This window comes from Amyelois transitella, chromosome 15 (genome assembly GCF_032362555.1).
Source record: "Amyelois transitella isolate CPQ chromosome 15, ilAmyTran1.1, whole genome shotgun sequence".
NCBI classification, from domain to species: Eukaryota; Metazoa; Arthropoda; class Insecta; order Lepidoptera; family Pyralidae; genus Amyelois; species Amyelois transitella.
In genome coordinates, this window is record NC_083518.1 from 8,719,043 (window position 1) to 8,739,042 (window position 20,000).

The 20,000-nt window shown below is 34.7% G+C and overlaps 1 protein-coding gene across 1 annotated transcript; it reads left to right on the plus strand.

The window, feature by feature from the left end:
* Positions 1-1,536: 1,536 nt before the first annotated feature.
* On the plus strand, positions 1,537-17,489 carry LOC106130285 (uncharacterized). Its single transcript, XM_060948158.1, has 6 exons — positions 1,537-1,671; positions 9,021-9,187; positions 14,936-15,143; positions 15,608-15,735; positions 16,055-16,247; positions 17,048-17,489. Exons 1-6 carry the CDS (start codon positions 1,617-1,619, stop codon positions 17,092-17,094), a joined length of 798 nt encoding a protein of 265 aa, XP_060804141.1. The 5' UTR covers positions 1,537-1,616; the 3' UTR covers positions 17,095-17,489.
* The last annotated feature ends 2,511 nt before the right edge of the window (positions 17,490-20,000 follow it).

Below are 20,000 nucleotides of genomic sequence, written 5' to 3' on the forward strand. Positions count from 1 at the left end.
AAAAGTACCTAAAGATGTTTAATTTTTAAACGTACCTACGTAAATAAAGACTAATTTAACACACAACTCGACCGTCGTAATCCAAAATAATTCCTTCTCGGGACCTTTGACATAAGACTCGTAAAGAAGTATTATTAAGTTCTAAAAATAGGGTCCTGTTTGCACATGCCCTAACACCCACTGGCATGTAAGGTTTGTCAATATACTTACGTGATCGTCTATTCCCTATAATGATTTTCTCTGTTTGTAAGTGATCGGTTATTTTGTACTTATTATCAATGAGACACCTTTATTACATCTCAAATATAAAATTCTCGTGTCACAATGTTCGTTCCCGTACTCCTCCGAAACGGCTTGACCGATTCTCATGAAATTTCGTGAGCATATTGAGTAGGTCTGAGAATCGGCCAACATCTATTTTTCATACCCCTTAGTGTTAGGATTGTTCATCTTTAAAAAAAATATTAACTAGAAATAACTTAAAAATTAATTATATGGCAAAACAACTTTTACCGGGATAGCTAGTATAATATACATCAGTTTTACAAAATTAATTCTGCCTTAAATTCCGACTATGATCAAACTTTGATAAGTTTGTTTTTCTATTATTAGTATTACTGATTCGACGTCAATCAAAAGCCTTCAAAACAATTCTCTTTCAAGTAAAGAGTGGCCATTTTATAGCAATTAGAGTATAAAAAAAATTAATGAGAGTGCATTACGTCGACGATACAAAGGGTTCATTCCGAACAATGTCTATTAACTAAAATCATATCGTATATTATACTACGTTCATTCAATTACAGTGCGCCGATTGCCGCTATTATTTTAAAATCGTTCGCTACCACCGGCTAATTTAGCTTGGACCCTAAATTGAACTTCGGCGAGCTATAAAAGAGATCAATAAAAACTGGACGGATTTTAAATTTCAAACGACCATTCAAATTAGTCATCGATGGTCATTTATGCAAAATTGGTGAGCGCCACCGTTATATTATAACGAATAGTTGGCGCTTAATGGTATTAATACGAGTTTAGATATCGATGTAGATAAGATACAATTATAACGTACTGTATACTTCTTATATCTGTGTGCATATGTCCACGATTTAGATTGACGTGCGGTGAAAATGCTGCAGTGTAGTTTGTTCCGCCGCTTCTTCTACACTTGCGCTTTGGAAGCGGTAGTAGATATAATTATATTTAAGTTATGTGACGGTAGTAAGTAATTTTGAAAATAAATCTATTCTATCTATTTTTATTACTCTTTGTTAACATGCTGGGAACTAAGTTAATGTTATTTACTTATTATAATGTTAGTTCTTCTGTATAACATGAATTACGTAGATAAGAGTAAAGAGTAAGAGTAAACAGAATTAACAGTTTTTAATTTACTTAAAACTTTAAATTTCTTAACTGTTAATTTTAAATTTAAAGGTATCAATATCATTTAAAAATAAACAAAACATCGCACCCGTATCAAGCGTACAACCTTTCATTGGCAATGCGCGCGCGCCGAATAATGTACCAGTAACATTTAAACGTCAGTGACAAACGGACCTCCATGCGATAAAACTTTTATTTAGTATTTATATGGTATTAAAAGTGCTATTGTTATGTCTCTAAGTAGGAAGTGCGTTTGTTTTGTGCTCATTTGCCTTTGTACTTTTGGTAAGTTTAAAAAAAGAACAGTTTTTTTTTATTTGGTCACTCATAGTCATAGCAGACAAATATGTATGTACAGTATAACTGTAAAAGTTTATGTACAGTTTTGTGAAAAGAAGTTCTTTTTTTTAAGTCTTAGGAACATTTCTTATGAAGAATATTTTATGAACTTGTAGGTATATTTAAATGTGGCGGTAAATGGTACCCAGTTACAATATTTAAATAAGTACATAAAACCTATGTAATTATGATATTTCTTTACAGCCGCTAACGAAATCCCACTTGAATATCCTCATTTAAAAGAAATTATTATTTTCTTCTTATTTTATTCAGGCAAAAATAACATCAAGAACTTAAACTTACTCAACTAAAAGAATGCTGCGAATTGACTATTAATTTACAGAAAAAAAAAATAAGATCATTATCGTTCTCCCGCGTAAAATGAACGGTGGTTAAAAAAACTTTTTGTGGTAAAGTTGTGTACATAAACATCTATTTAACATATCCCGCAAAATCTGCAAACAAACGTCTTGTATTTCTGCCTCCAAAATATACTAGCTATTTTTGTTTATTTAAAAAACATAATCTACTAGTTATGCCAAGAATTATATTGTTCACGAAGGGCAACATTATGCGGGTCTCACAATAAGCTAAACAATAATGTGTAGATATATTCAGTTTAGAAACATAGTTTTTTTTTTTATATTTTTTAATATTGATTTTACTAGTCTTGTGTTGTGAATACTGGCACTGTTAATCATATATTTTGTTTTTAACTTTTGAATATTTCCAATGCAAATTAGCATTTTTATGACATGAAATGCATTGAAAATATTTAAATATTTTGCACTTATGAAAAGAAAGTTTAAATACTGAGGTACCGTACACATTTCAGTAAGTACCTATACCTACGTCGGGTCGTATAGTTCATCCCAGAGTTTTAATACCCTATTTAGTATGATGCCGTGTGGTTCTCGGTACCAATAGAATAAAGAATAGGACCACTCGATCACTTTTCCATGGATGTCGCAAAAGGTGATTAAGGGACAGGCTTATCAATTTGGGATTCTTCTTTTAGGCGATGGGTTAGCAACCTGTCACTACTTGGCCTATCAGTCTTTTCCAGACTATAGACTCTGTCTACTGCGCAAGGGATATAGACGATAATATGTAGATATGTATTTAAAAACAAATAAAAACATGGCTGACCTCAGCTCTCATATACTAACACGCTATCATCAAATGTTATGTGCATCATCAATGTACGTTTATGATCATCATAATTGATTTTAATTGGACGCGATTAAACAACTGTCCCTACTCTTTAGTGGTATGAGAAAAAAACAACTATGCGAATTAATGATCCGATTTTATTTCAACTTGGTTTTAGCCGTCTTAAGGTTATAATACTGCAGAAAAGTGTCGAAAAGCGGACCCCGGGTTCCTAAACTGTGGTGGAGGGTGCAACTGGGAACCCGCAAAGATGGGAGAGAGAGATTGCAGCCTTCTTAGGGCGGAATGTAGCGCTTATGTCATGGTGTTTTCCCAAAGATTTTAAGGCCGGCCTGCCTGACTGCAGTCAGTATTTCTGAGTATTCCTTTAATCACCTTTCACTACGTCAATATTCTCTTTTCTTTTACATTATACATATATACATGCATTTTCTAACGAGCCTCTTACGACGTCCATAGGATAGCAATATTACTCTTTTTAATTTGGCGGTAAAGATTCGGCTATCACAAAATATTTGCCATACAAATATCTATGATAACGGAGGCATCAACTAAGGAATAGTTTTCAAACACTCCCACAGGAACAAAGTCACGAGAATTAGATAGTACAGTTTGAGAGCATTCATTAATTCATATACAGAACATTTCCGCGTTAAAACATTCACCATATTACGGCCCGAAAAGTGGGACATTAAAGTATTAAGGCGCGCACGACTGCCCAATTGAGCAAATTAAGGCAGCCTCTTATGACTTAAGGCATCCTAATGTAGTATAACGTGACGACTTTGAGATGAGCGCGTTGGGTTGTGCGATGTCATAAGTTGAAAAGGTTACGAGTGAAGGAGTAGGTATTTTGACAGAAAAGCTTGGGTATGTATATCGTGTATTTTTAAATTCATCGCTTTTAGAAAATTTAGTTATTTTGTTTTAATTTATATTTTTACGATAATCTTCTGTTTATAAAGGTAATAAGATCGATATTAATCCACAGATGTAACTACGAATAGAATTTCGCGAAAATGCGCGTCATTATGTTTAGTTGGTACGTAGGCTACCAATTCAAGCAAAATCTAAGCCAAAATAATATAGATGTAATATACCTGATATGTTCGAAATAAAATATTTGATAGACTTAAAAAAAATTGTTTTAAGTTTAAATATCTCCAAATATATGCTGTGTGGTTCCCGGCACCAAAAGAAAAACTCCATCGCTTTCCCATGGAAAAATGTAAATGTAAACATGTGACTAAGAGATAGGCTTATAAACTTGGGATTCCTCTTGTAGGCGACGGGCTAGCAACATATCACTACTTGAATCTCAATTCCATCACAAAGCCAGACGGCCGAACGTGACCTTTCAGTCTTTTCAAGACTGTTGGCTCTGTCTACCTCGCAAGGGATAAAGACGTGACTATATGTATGCATGTATGTATGTACACAAAAAAAAATACGAGTGACTATAAAAACATACACTTCACTACAAAACATCACCCGTATTTATTACTTTCATCACTTTTTAAGTGGTATTAATGGGTGGGTTAGTCCGTCTGTTTGTTGTTGGATCTTTGATTATTTATTGACTAAACTTGTTCAATCACTGTTTAATAAGGGACGCGTACGTAATTGGAGTATCGTTGGTTAAATGGACGCGGGAAATTAGTGACAGATTACTAGCCTATCGCTTAAAACCCTTAGTCGCCGTTTACGACGTACTACATAGGAAAGTGATGGAATGGCCCTATTCTTTTTTATTAAGGTGTGGGTAAACATTCATATCAAAAATCAAATGAAAATTCAAATAATTTCCAATGTCAGTTATAATTCGAACTTTACTTTTGTAGATTTTTGTGATACTAATAAACATATAATCTACATTGATCAAAATCACGTAGTCGAGTTATAAGACAGTATGAAATTATGATGGCGCTTGTCTAAACGGCGACGTCCCTTAATAAGTCTAATTGAAAAATATAAAAATGTACCGCCCATAAGAGAAAGTCGGGTGCGATCATTAGTTCGTAATCGGAATAAATTGAAATGCATCACGCATGAATAAATATGAGTTCATTGAATTATAAACAGTTTTTGGGAGAATAAGCGTTAAGTAAAATATCAGCCGCCAGTCAGGCAAAATAATTAAGTAAAAATGAATTTGATTTATTTTTCAGTTATTTTTAGTAGCTCCCTTGCTGGTCTGGTCCTGGTTGTAAAAAATCACATTGGGTAATTGCTTTTTTCAAGAGATTGACATCATACAGATTGAGTTAGCCTCAAATTAAATTTCGAACTTAATTAGAGGCTAACAACTCAATCTGTGTAATTTGTCCCGTATATATTTACTAGAGGCCGCCCAGGACTCTGCTTTGAAACCCTATCATAACGTAACAATCAATCCCCGGGAACTCCAGGATAAAAGTAGCCTATTTGTTATTCTGGGTCTTCAGCTACCTACATACCAAATTTCATCGTAATTGGTTTAGTAGTTTTTGCGTGAAAGAGTAACAAACATCCATAATTCCATACTGACATCCTGACATACTCACTAACTTTCGCATTTATAATATTAATAGGATTCATTTTTTTAGGATTAAACTTTATAGGTGATAGGCTCATAAAATTTATTTCATGTAAGTAGTACCTATGTCTGGATTCAAAATCTCTAATTCCATTACTAGGCCATCTATTTGGAAATAAGAAAAAGATCATTTCTCATCATGGCTGGCCGGGATTCGAACACACACTAACACTGCGGCACAGAGGCCGAACCATAAAGCATACATACATATAGTCACGTCTATATCCCTTGCGGGGTAGACAGAGCCAACAGTCTTGAAAAACTGAAAGGCCACGTTCAGCTGTTGGCTTAATGATGGAACTGAGATTCAAATAGTGACAGGCTGCTAGCCCATCGCCTAAACGAAGAATCCCAAGTTTATAAGCCTATCCCTCAGTCGCCTTTTACGACGTCCACGGGAAAGAGAAGGAGTGACCCTATTCTTTTTTTATATTACAACCACACGGCACATAAAGCAAAGGTACCTGATGAGAACCTTTTTTTACTACGCTTTTATTAGCTTGGGTTGTATGTATGTATGTATGTATGTATGTATGTATGTATGTAACGGAATCTTTGAGCTTAATTTTCACTGATTTCTAAACGTCTGATCAACTTGGAACTTTGCACACGTATCAAGGACCGATGACAATGCAATATTTTGATAAGAGTTTCTCATTATCCTTATTAAAACTGCCAGGATTAATAAATTCATTTTTAGATCCTTCGTATGAGAGTAAGAGAGACAGAGATAGCACCAGTGCCAGTAATCTCCATACAAGAAACCAAGAAGTTCTGACGTATAATGCGGAATATTGCTACTACTGAATTCCTTTGTCATTAATTTTTATTTTCTATTTTTTAGTTTGATTAGCAATAAAAGCGTAGTTTTTTAGTTTTTTTTAAACTATTATTTTTTAGTTTTTTTTAAACTATTATTTATTTTCTATTTTTTAGTTCGATTTGCAATAAAACAGGTAGTTTTTTAGATTTTTTATACAATTATTTTTTGGAAGTTAACACTTCTGGTATAACTATCTTATTAACACTTCTGGTATAACTATCTTACTAGAAAAGACTTTCGTAACCATGCGCCCATCGCCGGAGGTTTTCACAACTAACTTTCTTAAAGTTATATGTGGCCTGATTGGATTAAATCTCATAATATTCTCATCATCATGATTCTTTTTAAGGCGATGGGCTTGCAACCTGTCACTATTTGAATCTCAATTCTATCTTAAAGCCAAATAGCTGAACGTGGCCTATCAGTCTTTACAAGACTGTTGGCTCTGTCTACCCCGCAAGGGATATAGACGTGATTATATGTATGTATGATGATTGTTAAACCCAGTTGAAAAGAATTTTATAGTGATAAATCACTGTTAATAATATTTTTGACTATCCAGCAAACGTAATAATTTTCGATTGTGGCCTTGCCAGGAATCAAACCACAAGATTAAGAGGCAGATTGATACAGGAACAAAAATATTTCAAACATACCTCCACTGCCTTTACAACCAGGAACGCAACAAAGTTTATCTGAAGACATCGTGGCACTTTTGTTGTAAAATCTGTCTTTCACAAAAACAAACACAAACTTGGGACTCCTATCTCAAATAATAAGGTACTTTTTACAGGAGTCCTATCTAAAAATATCTGCACAACACAGTAAACACAGTCAGAGTCCGATCTCAGATGATAAAATCACACGAATATCCGGAAGAACAAAGCTCGACTCAACGGAAGATTCCAAACTCCAAATAACGACAAGTTATCAGCACAAAACAAAGTGCAAATAGGTAAATACACAGGCACTGGTAAAAAACAACAGAAAGAAAGTTTACAGGTGTTCGAATCGAATTCAATCAAAACTTACTGCAAAACTTATTTGACATAAAAAACTGTCACTCATTTTCCAAACGAGTATTACAGTGTTGCTATTATAAATAGGCAAAAGATACCTAATGTTAATTCAAGAATTGCATTAATATGTTAAATACGTATTAAATATCGCAAAGTTCTGTAGACAGTAACTTTATTCTTGTATTTTTGTAAATTTAGTTGTTCAATTTTCATTTATTACTTTTGTTTTATTACTTATATATTTTTTATTGTTTTAAAATATTCTAATACATACATACATACATAAAATCACGCCTCTTTCCCGGAGGGGTAGGCAGAGACTACCTCTTTCCACTTGCCACGATCTCTGCATACTTCTTTCGCTTCGTCCACATTCATAACTCTCTTCATACAAGCTCGGCGGTTTCGGGTACTTTTGACCTGACCCTTTACCAGGACGTCCTTAATTTGATCAAGATACGTTCGTCTAGGTCTTCCCACTCCGACCTTTCCCTCCACACTCTCCTTGTATATCTGCTTAGTCAACCTGCTTTCATTCATCCTCTCCACATGACCGAACCATCTTAACATACCCTTTTCTATTCCTGTAACTACATCTTCTTTCACATCACAACATTCCCTTATCACGCTGTTCCTTATCCTGTCACTCAATTTCACACCCATCATACTCCTTAACGCTCTCATTTCCACTGCATTTATTCTGCTTTCATGCTTCTTTTGCCATACCCAACTTTCACTCCCATACATTAATGTCGGGACCAACACGCCCCTGTGCACAGCCAGTCGAGCCTTTTTGGATAGTTTCTGACTGCTCATAAAATATTCTAATGGTAATTCTAAATGGAGCAATGCGATGAAATAAAGAAGCCTCAGGTTAATAGTAACATTATATGGAAATATATTACATCTCTTTTTGACTCATTATACGTCAGAACTTCTTGGTTTCTTGTATGGAGATTACTGGCACTGGTGCTATCTCTGTCTCTCTTACTCTCATACGAAGGATCTAAAAATGAATTTATTAATCCTGGCAGTTTTAATAAGGATAATGAGAAACTCTTATCAAAATATTGCATTGTCATCGGTCCTTGATACGTGTGCAAAGTTCCAAGTTGATCAGACGTTTAGAAATCAGTGAAAATTAAGCTCAAAGATTCCGTTACATACATACATACATACATACATACATACATACATACAACCCAAGCTAATAAAAACGTAGTAAAAACTACGCTTTTATTGCTAATCAAACTAAAAAATAGAAAATAAAAATTAATGACAAAGGAATTCAGTAGTAGCAAGTCGAACAATCAGTTATAGTCAGTTGTAGTAGTAATTACCTCGGATTAAAATTATAACAAAATTAAATTTATAAACAAAACAATTTAAATCAGAGTAAAAAGCGTGGGGTGCATTTTACTTCATTTTCATAACTCTCTTGTCATAAATATATGCTAATAGAATGATTTTAATATTTACTACATCAGGCACCCCACGCTTTTTACTCTGATTTAAATTGTTTTGTTTATAAATTTAATTTTGTTATAATTTTAATCCGAGGTAATTACTACTACAACTGACTATAACTGATTGTTCGACTTGCTACTACTGAATTCCTTTGTCATTAATTTTTATTTTCTATTTTTTAGTTTGATTAGCAATAAAAGCGTAGTTTTTTAGTTTTTTTTAAACTATTATTTTTCAGTTACAGCGCAACCAAGCAACAGCTTTACTGCTGTGGAGCTGACACAGGAATGGCGTCCAGAGGTTGGATGGGTGGTCACCTGCAGCTGGAATCTCGCCCCCAACGACCGCCTGCAGTCAGTGTTCCTTCACAGGGACAACAGACAGTTCGCGTATTTTAGACCTGCCGTAAGTTACTCTCTCTCTCATCTCATGAGAGAAGAGAAGAAGTAGTTACTCTCTCATCTCATCTCATGAGAGAAGAGAAGAAGTAGTTACTCTCTCACCTCATCTCATGAGAGAAGAGAAGAAGTAGTTACTCTCTCATCTCATCTCATCTCATGAGAGAAGAGAAGAAGTAGTTACTCTCTCATCTCATCTCATCTCATGAGAGAAGAGAAGTAGTAGTTACTCTCTTATCTCATCTCTCTTTGCGTGTTCACTGAAGCACCGAATTGAACTGAATTTTGCCGGGATATGAAGGATTCCTCGCTATAGTTATAACAACGTTTAGCTTAAATTTACTGACAGGAGATAGATAGGAGATAGTGCCTTCCCGGCACGAATAGAAAAATGAATAGGATCATCTCGCTCAAACGATAGGCGATGGGCTTAACTCTTCAATTCCCAGATTTGAATCTTAATTCTATCATTAAGCCAGCGAAAGAGAAGGAATGTAGGAGTGATTATATGTATGTACTCGAATGTTGAACGGCCTCTGTGGCTTAGCGGTAGTATGCTTGTCTGTGACACCGGAGGTACCGGGTTCGAATCCCGGCCAGGGCATGATGGGAAAAGAACTTTTTCTGATTGGCCTGGGTCTTGGATGTTTATCTATATAAGTATTTATTATAAAATATAGTATCGTTGAGTTAGTATCTCGTAACACAAGTTTCGAACTTACTTCGAGGCTAACTCAATCTGTGTAATTTGTCCCGTATATATTTATTTATTGTATAAAAGTTTCTCTCTCATTTCATCTCATTTTTGCGTGTTCACTGAAGCACCGAACTGAACTGAATTTGGCCGGGATATGCAGGTTTTTTCACTAAGTATAGTTATAGCGAGTCTATATCGCCTCGCCAGGGTAGACAGAGCCAACAGTCATCAAAGGACTTAAAGGCCACGTTCAGCTGTTTAACTTAATGATAGAATTGGGATTCAAATAGTAACAGGTTGCTAGCCCATCGCCTAAAAGAAGAATCCCAATTATACAAGTCTATCCGTTAGTCGCCTTTTAAGACATCCATGGGAAAGAGATGGAGTGGTCTTTTTTACATACATACATACATATGGTCACGTCTATATCCCTTGCGGGGTAGACAGAGCCAACAGTCTTGAAAAGACTGAATGGCCACGTTCAGCTATTTGGCTTAACGATAGAATTGAGATTCAACTAGTGACAGGTTGCTAGCCCATCGCCTAAAAAAGTGGTCTTTTTATTTTTCTATTTGTGCCGGGAACCACACGGCACCAATAGATAGATCACGGAGATAGATCTATACTGATTTAACTAACACGTAGATACCACATTTGATTTTATCCACAATTCACTCGCATAAACATCGAAGCATGATAGCAATCATAATCAATGTATGCTAGTATGTTACCAGTTGTATGTGATACGAACGTTTGTGCAGTAAATTGAGATGGAGCGATGCGATCTTAGCGAACAATATGGATTGAAACACATCGATAGTGATTCATTAATACAGATTATTAATGATTTGCTATGTTGGTTGTAGATTTGTATCGACTTTTCCGTATATCAATCAACTATTCGTCATTCCGTTAAATAAAGTAAATAAATAAATATATACAGGACAAATTACACTGATTGAATTAGTCTCGAAGTAAGTTCGAGACTTGTGTTACGAGATACTAACTCGACGGTACTATATTCTATAATAAATACATATATAGATAAACATCCAAGACCCAGGTCAATTAGAGAAAGTTCGTTTCTCATGCCCTGGCTGGGATTTGAACCCGGGACCTCCGGTGACACAGACAAGCGCACTACCACTGCGCCACAGAGGCCGCCAAGTTGTTGTAAGTATTATAAAGCCGAATGTCTCTGTTACGCTTGCAAGTCTAAACCGTTGGACCAATTTTGATGAAATTTTCTAAGAATAGAGTAATTAATCAAGGTAAAACAGGCTTTTTACGAATTCCTACGACAGTGGAAAAATCGATTATTTATGTTCATGGCGGTCGATGCTGCAGGCAAAATGTAGTCAATATATTTTGTGCAAAATTGGGTAAACGAATGAAAATGGGTAACTAATTGATTGACAAATAATGTTAACTTCTAAGCAGACGTAAAAAGCTGAAATTAGTAATTGTGGAGAAGTGCCATATGGTTCCCGGCACCAAAACAAAAAGAATAGGACCACTCCATCTCTTTACCATGGATGTCGTAAAAAGCGACTAAGGGATAGGCTTATAAAATTGCGATCCTTTTTTTAGGCAATCGGCTAGCAACCTGTCACAATTTGGATCTCAATTCCATCATCAAGCCGAGCAGCTGAACGTGGTCATTCAGTCTTTTCGGGACTGTTGGCTCTGTCTACCCCGTAAGGGATATAGACGTGACTATATGTATGTTACATATGTTGAGAAGCGCATGGAACTAAGGGAAGATATCTTAAAATTCACACGGTTTAATGTCTATGCAATGCATTCAACGGGCAACTTAACATGGGAATGTCCTAAGTTAAAAATTTATTCAAGTTATTCACTCCATTGTACCTAGTCATATGATACAAAGAAGGGTCGTATGAACCTCATTATCCAATTATTATGTTTGTCGACTTTTTACCGTCCACTATGAATGGGATGTTTCAATTTACCGCCCCGACTGAAGACCAAATAAAGTTGAACTTTATTAACTTACAAGTCTACCTGAGTTATGGTCCCACCTTGTTGGTTCAGTCGAAGATATGGATAATGACTTCCTAGCTGTTAAGACAACGGAAATACGCCATCGTAGTGGCTAGAAAAGTAATTTTATGACCTGTTTTAATAAGTAGTGCCGTATGGTTCCCGGCACCAAATAGAAAAAAGAATAGGACTACTCCATCACTCTCCCATGGATGTCGTAAAAGGCGACTATGGGGTAGGCTTAAAAACTTGAAATTCTTCGTTTAGGCGATGAGCTAGCAACCCGTCACTTAAAGCCACATCTTAAAGCCAAATAGCTGAACGTGGCCTATCAGTCTTCACAAGACTGTTAGCTCTGTCTACCCCGCAAGGGATATAGACGTGATTATATGTATGTATGTACTTAATAAGTAGTTAAACGCTCGACGTTTTTCTCTGCTGTCATTTTAATTTACTGCTAGATAATGTATCAGAGTTCTAGCTGTTCGTAGTAAGATGCAGTCTCTGCTTACCCTGAAAGACTATCGTTGTCCCGTTTCACGTCATTATAAAAAGCGAAACAGTGATATTTCGATATTTTTTCGCGCGATAAAAACGGCGTCGCGCGTGCCATACTGGGGACTACCCAACAAGAAGGTAATCGGGTCAGTTTCGTTCTTCTAGTATTTTCTAACTCTGAATGTACTAGAAGAACATATTCTGTAATATTGGACAAATTACTAATGAGTTTTTCAGATGTGTAGGTAGGTACAATAGGGCTTGAAAAATTTAAATTTATGTGTATCTACTTGCATCCAGTTCAGGTCAGGCATGCGAGGAATGTGTGTGCATTACCATTTGTTCCACTTTGTCAGTGTGAAGGTGACTCATAAACGGTTACAATGACAATGAGCACGTTGATCCAATTCACACGTTTGTTTTCTAAATAAGATAAGTATTTCACTTTACTCTTTATTGCACCAAAAACACAAGGGACCACTGACTGACAAAAGGTACGGCATGTTTTCGATTCAAACACCTTTCGTTGTATCTACCATCCTAACTTCAAAACTAATACATACATACATACATATGGTCACGTCTATATCCTTTGCGGGGCAGACAGAGCCAACAGTCTTGAAAAGACTGAATGGCCACGTTCAGCTATTTGGCTTAATTATAGAATTGAGATTCAAATAGTGACAGGTTGCTAGCCTATCGCCTAAAAAAGAATCCCAAGTTTCACAACTAATTTTATTTTTCACAACTAATAATAATGCGAAGGTAACTATGTTTGTTGTTTTCACTCAATAACTAAATATTCTTGAAAAAACGTAGGTACCTGTATATAACCAAGAGTCTGGAGAAGGACATAGGGTACTTTTAAAGCCGTTAAAAACTATAGTTCCCGTAGAATTTGCGTAAAACCTGTATTCTTTTATAGGGGATGCGTGTTTGTAAATTCACGGGTATATGTTAGTAGAAAATACTTTTTAAAGCTCCTATTCCTATGATACCAACCTTACCAACAAATATTAACAAAAAAAAAACAGGAACGAAAATCTAACAACCAAAAATTACTGTATCATTTGTATTATGTGGCATTAGTTTAAACAGGTCTAAATTCATTCATGTTTAGTTTACCTAATTTTCACTGAAGCTACTAAATTATTCAGAACAAATGTGAAATATGCATAATCGCATAATCAATTTGCATTAGGCTCTCAATGTTACATCCGATGTTGTGAATATTTATTGTAAAGAGGATTATTTTACGAGTTCATAATTTATAGACAGATTTAAGTGTACATTTAATGTATATATGTAATCTGTAATTTTATACAATTCCTAGGACATAAAAATAAGGAATAAAAAAAACAGTTGTTTTTTTTTCTAGGAAAACTTAGAAAATGTGTACAATGCCGAATAAGCAGCCGGAAATGTGATAATTAGACGAGAGTAGGGAAAATAAACACTTTAATTAATTAATTCATCAAATAAATTAATTTCTGACTTATTCTAACCTTGTAATTCTTGAAGCTCCGCTCATTTCGCTCGCTCCGCTTTGTGTTGTCACATAAGGTAACCAAAAACCCTACTGTTACGAGCCTACATAATTAGGTATTTTATTCCTTAAGTATTTTCATTGCGGGGGCTTCCCGAACCACTTGCATCCCTGCATTGATATAATAATCTTATATTAAATACACACCAATGTCAAATTATGTCACACAATGCCAGTGGACCAGCAAACGTTCTATACAATACCGAGGAATTGTGTATAGACATTCAATAGATTTCCTAGGAATTGTATAGAATGCCTATATTATTCAGATTTTCGGTGACAAGTTGGTGTACACCTTAACAAACATATCGCATAGGTAGTATATGTGCCGTGTGGTTATCAGCACAATATATCTAGTAATTGCAACTGGCCCTAATAAACCTACGTTTTCAGCTTGTGGTTCCCGACACATTAGAATAGGACCACTACAAATCTTTCCCATGGATGTCGTAAAAAAACGACTAAGGATAAGGCTAATAAGTTTGGAATTCTTGTAGGCAATTGGGCTAGCAACCTATCACTATTTCAATCTCAATTCCTTCATTAAGCCATACAACTGGCCTCTTCAATTCTGTTGCCAAAATTCAAAATTTTTATTCATTATTATAGGATACTTCATATCGCTTAATAATTGTCAAAACTTTTAGTTTCACAACATTGGTTGACGTCAAATAAATTACTTAAAAACTAAGTTTACTGCCGCTGCCAAGGCGTCAGTGCAGAAGAAGCGGTAACAAACTGCACTGCAGCATTTTCTTCAACAACGTCAACTTCACAAATATAAACCACCGTTGGCTACCTGTCTGCCTCGCAAGCGATAAAGACGTGATTATATTTTTTATTTATTTATTGCTTCCTTAATGTAAAATACAGATGTTTGTGTGATAATATCGAACCATTAAGGGCCCTGGCGGGCATTGCAATGACAGAAGCGCCATTTTTTTAATATTACAGAATAAATCATATAAAAGAAAGAGATAAAAAATTACTCTTATAATATATCGTTCCAGCCAAAGTTCAACGGACCCAGTCTTCGCCACACGTACTCGACCCTCGACGATGACATGCAACTAACTTGCGAAGAGGCTTCAGCCAGGTGCGTCCTGACAATAGAACCTGTACAGCCTCCGAAGGCAGACATCAGCATCACTTGTGAAGTGTCGGGAGAAGGGCCTATGTTTAGAGTTGGGAACAAGAGCTTGGTTATAGAGACTGTTGGTGAGTGGTCTTGATTTAATCTTCCTTTATGCATGTACCAGTACTTAGTAGTTCTACTAGTAACTACCTACCTAAGAATACTCAGGAGAACTACTGGGTATGGGGGGTTTCCGCGTCTTTTTTTATTTTTTTTATCGATAAAAATAGCCTGAACTGGTTCTGAAGGTCAATTTCTATGCACAATTTGAGGTCCAGTAATTTTTTAATCAATTCATAACATGATCGGTTATCTTGGTATCTGTCCAGTTCAGAATCTTTCCACTTGTTATTCGTTTGTTCCATATCATTGTAGTAATTATGTAAATTTCCATAATGGCTAAGTTTTTAAGCAATAATAAAAATAAACAAATGCTTTTAACGCATAGGGAGGTAGAATCCCCGCCATCCTTAAGTTATGGTAACCGCTTGCTATCAGGTGTATAGCATTTCTTTTTAAATGGAAAAATCTGTATTCACACTTTCAGTTTTACCCAGCGACGCAGTCATAGAGGTCTCAAAACCAAACGAGGATTCGAACCCGGTCCTTAACTGTTCATCTACCGGTGTACCTTCCCCTAGGATCGAGTGGACAGTTGGTGACGAAGGGACTAAGGTAACTAAATATTACGACCAGAATATTGGCAATAGAACGTTTACTCAAAAAAATAGAGTTGGTTCGTGGCGGGCAATTTGCGCGTGTCTGCGCAAAAACTATTTCTCCGAATTGGTCCAACTAAAAAACTGGTAGGTATACCATAATCTCTCCCCCCACACGGCTAAGGGCCAGTGAACGAAGTCGAGGTCAACAACTATACTGTCAAAGGAAATGTCCAGATATTGACTTTATACAGCTGAGGACAAGTAGACATAAACGCATCCATAAACTTATATAAAAAAAATCGTCAAAGTACCTACCTTTTTAATTTTTACAGATTGCCAGTTTCCACAATTCCCGCACATGGAACGTCACGTCGAAGCTGTGGTATTCCTGGTCGACCTTCATGCCGGCATCAGACCAGCTCCCAGTCACATGCACTCCGAAGGTGGCGAGAGGAATCAAGCTGTACGCTGGCCAACCCGCCCATTACAATGCGGGTAGTCGGATAAAATTTACAGGAATGTTACGTAAGTACTTTTTCATTGGGCTGTATTTATTTCTTCCCAATCCACTGGTTGTACATACATTTTTACATACAGTCACGTCTATATCCCTTACGGAGTAGACAGAGCCAACAGTCTTGAAGAGACTGATGGTCACGATCAGCTTTTTGGCTTGATGATAGAATTGAGGTTGTAAGCCCATCACATAAAAGAAGAATCCCAAGTTTATAAGCCTATCCCTTAGTCGCCTTTTACGACATCCATGGGAAAGAGATGAAGTGGTCCTATTCTTTTTTAACAGTTTTTTAACAGTACCGGGAACCACACGGCACACCACTGGTAACAATCCACTGGTTTTATTTTATGGAATGTGACAAGAGGCGGCAAGCTGTATGCTGGCTCACGCTATATAATCCATCAACAGTCCAGTCCGAGTAAAGTTAGTTGGTTAGTAATGCGGATAATCGGATAAAATTTACAGAATATTAAGTTTCATTACTGTTTAATGACAACTTTATGATTTTGTTTTTTGTTGATAAAATCGAGTTGAGGTAGTATTGGGTAAAGGTTCTTAGTAGACTTATTTTTCCAGTGACCTTTTTCATAACCCAAACAAGGCATATATGTTGTCTCTTTTTCATCTTTCTGGCAACCTTAAAGACAAAGTGAGGGACAAGAGATTATACATATCTTGTTGGTATTCGTGAATAAGGACGCAGATAAATCAAGGCTATATCATTTCCTAAAAGGAATTGCCTTTGCCTATACGTGGGTAGTTGGACATGTAGTAAACTTTTATTAATTCACATTTATTTTCTTTTCAGAAGCCACATCCATCATCTTCGTTATATCTCTATCATTCATCAGTTGATCATGATAAGACTGAGGACAGTTACTTAAATGAAACGAGACATTCTTCAAGTTGTTTTTTTTTTATTGGGCAGAAATCGTTGTGAACGACCGTTGAGAATTAAAGTCACACTATTATATTTAAACTGGGTCGAGTCGTGAGTACAAATTAGTTAATTTATCCAAATATCTGAAATATTGTTATGCATTATGACTAGACACAATAATTATAGTTTTATACATAACTAAGACTAATAAGTGTAAAAAAATTGAGTCAAAATTGGAGAAAACAAATAATATTGACTTTTAAAACTGCGAGAATTTTTTTAAAAATAATAGTGTAACTATAGATGAATTTATACAATTTATTTGGCTTGTTATTTTTTTAAGATTTATCGTTTTAAACATTTTATATTAGATAGGTGACTATTACCATTATTAAACACATTTTTTAATAACAATAATTGAATTTCATATGTCATGATTTACTTAAAGTAAAAATTACATTTAGTAAATATTTATATAATGGAATAGTTACAGTAATGTGCGCTATTATTTGGAATAAAAATAAATAAATGCCATATTTCTTCAGACGAACAATGATTTGTAAATAAAAATGTTTTGGACGTAACAATATTTTTTTATGTTAAATAAATCTAACTATTAAGTCAATTGGAAACTTGTAAATATTTTTTAATTACACTAATGGATACGATCGATATACATTTATCTATATTTCAAGATAGTTATCAGATAAAATATTTTCACATTCCTATATACTTCATAGAACCCTATTTTAATTAATGTCCAGACTCTAGTATACGTTGTCCAGTAATCTATGACATTCCCTATGGATGCATTGATTTTTCAAAAACAATCATCTAGAATAGAAGTAATTTCATCCACAGTTAAAAAAAAAATTACAAGTTTTTTTAAAGGATTTATTTGTGTATATTAAATCCTTTTTAAAGGTTTAATTATTAAGAACTGATCTTATTTAACAATGAAAATGAGACATCAACTTTTAACTCAGTCAATCATAATATCTTACATCAATTTGCACACAATATTTGTGTTTTTACTCACACCTTCATAAGGCAGTGGTGTTTTCATAGAAATCTGAAGCTTATATTTTAGTAGTAAGATTCAAAATTAATTATAACCATAGGTAAGTACCTACTTAAAATGAAATTACGTCTTCACGTGGAATACTGCGTGCTTTTCCACATTCAATGTGGATATAATATGAAATAGTACAAGATAAAACACATGAAAATGAGGTGAAATATGATATCTAAACTTTATTATCACAGTGCCTTTATCCACTGATCCAAAGATTCCACTATAACCATTTAATTCCAAACATTAAACGAAGGCCCATAGAGTATTTTTTTATAATATTATAATATATAATACTTTGGATCTAAAATTCAAAACTTATTTATGAAACACTCGATTTTCTGTATTAAGCACTGATTTATCATGAAGAATATTAAAATAAATGCCTGTTGCAAAAAAAAAAACTATAGGTTATAGTGAATCTGTGCGATCGATATCATGCATCGACTTCAGTCTACCCGCGTAGCGAGAAATTTGAGTCTACAAGTACATATGAGGCCAAGGAAAAGTACCGACATAAGCATCAATAATTCATATTTGAAATGCACTTCTGTTTTTAAAATTTTATCAATATATGAATAATATAAATGGTCAAGATAAGAGTTGTGAATTTTTTTTTTTTCTTTATAGATACACAAGAATTATCAATTGTCACTACCTTTATATTTTAATAATGTTTAATGTATCTTTCACAGTACAAAGGATGCATTTTACTTGGCCTCATAATGAATGATCGGTACATTGATATAATAAATAATTGATCTAATAACTATGCCTAACAGTTGGCCACCGTATCCTGAGTTAAGTGAGCAAGAATATTTCTAAATAACGTCTACGCGACAACTATGTTTGAAAAGTCAGGCAGAAATAGCCTTTACTTACAACACGCTTTTTAATTAACCTAGTGAGCGTGGGGTATTTTTTTTTTTATTATAAATGTAAAACAAACAAATATAGCGAGAAATCAGACAGGTTGAGTTAGCATCAAAATTCTGTCTTAATATACAAAATACTCAAAATAAAATACATTATTTAAAAATATCAAAGACAATTTTCACACAGTCCTAACATTAAATGAACCCGAGACTTTGGAATCCATTACCACTGAACCATACGGCATCGGCCGTTTTACAGTCTCGGCTTTAAAAAAGACTTCATGCCTTAATACTAGATGACTAGAAATATCTAAAATCTACAAATTGATTTGACAAAAAAAAAATGGAAAAACACCAAAATTCACGGATTATTTCAATTCCGATTTAATTTATTCCTAATACATTAATATACTAGTGTATACTTTTTAGAGGCCAAAAGTGTACGAGTACCGTGACGGAGCCGTAACATTTCAAATCATAGCATATACGTCTAATAATATTATCACAACATACATTTGGAATTTTTACGTCTAGGAATGTTTAAGATTAGAATAAGGCTCAGAATACCTTTTATCCTTCTTTTTTCACAGGTTAAATAAAAGTACATTTGACTAGACACAAGACGTTTGAATATTCCGTAGTTAAATGGGTGAGTTTTGATATTTAGCATGTATTTTTTTTAATAACACGACGTAATTAGCGTGCTCTGAACTTTACGGTTGGGAATGCTGCCGGGACAATCGTAGTAACTAAGAGAAAATGATGTGACTAGACACATTAACTAAAATTTTTGTGACTTTCATGTGCGTAATCTCATTAGATACTTTTTTTTACATATTGCTTTCTTTAGCATTTTATATTCATCACTTTATCGGTTTTTCTCTATTTCTTAAACCTTTTACTTTAATGACTTAATATTACTGAGATTTCCATT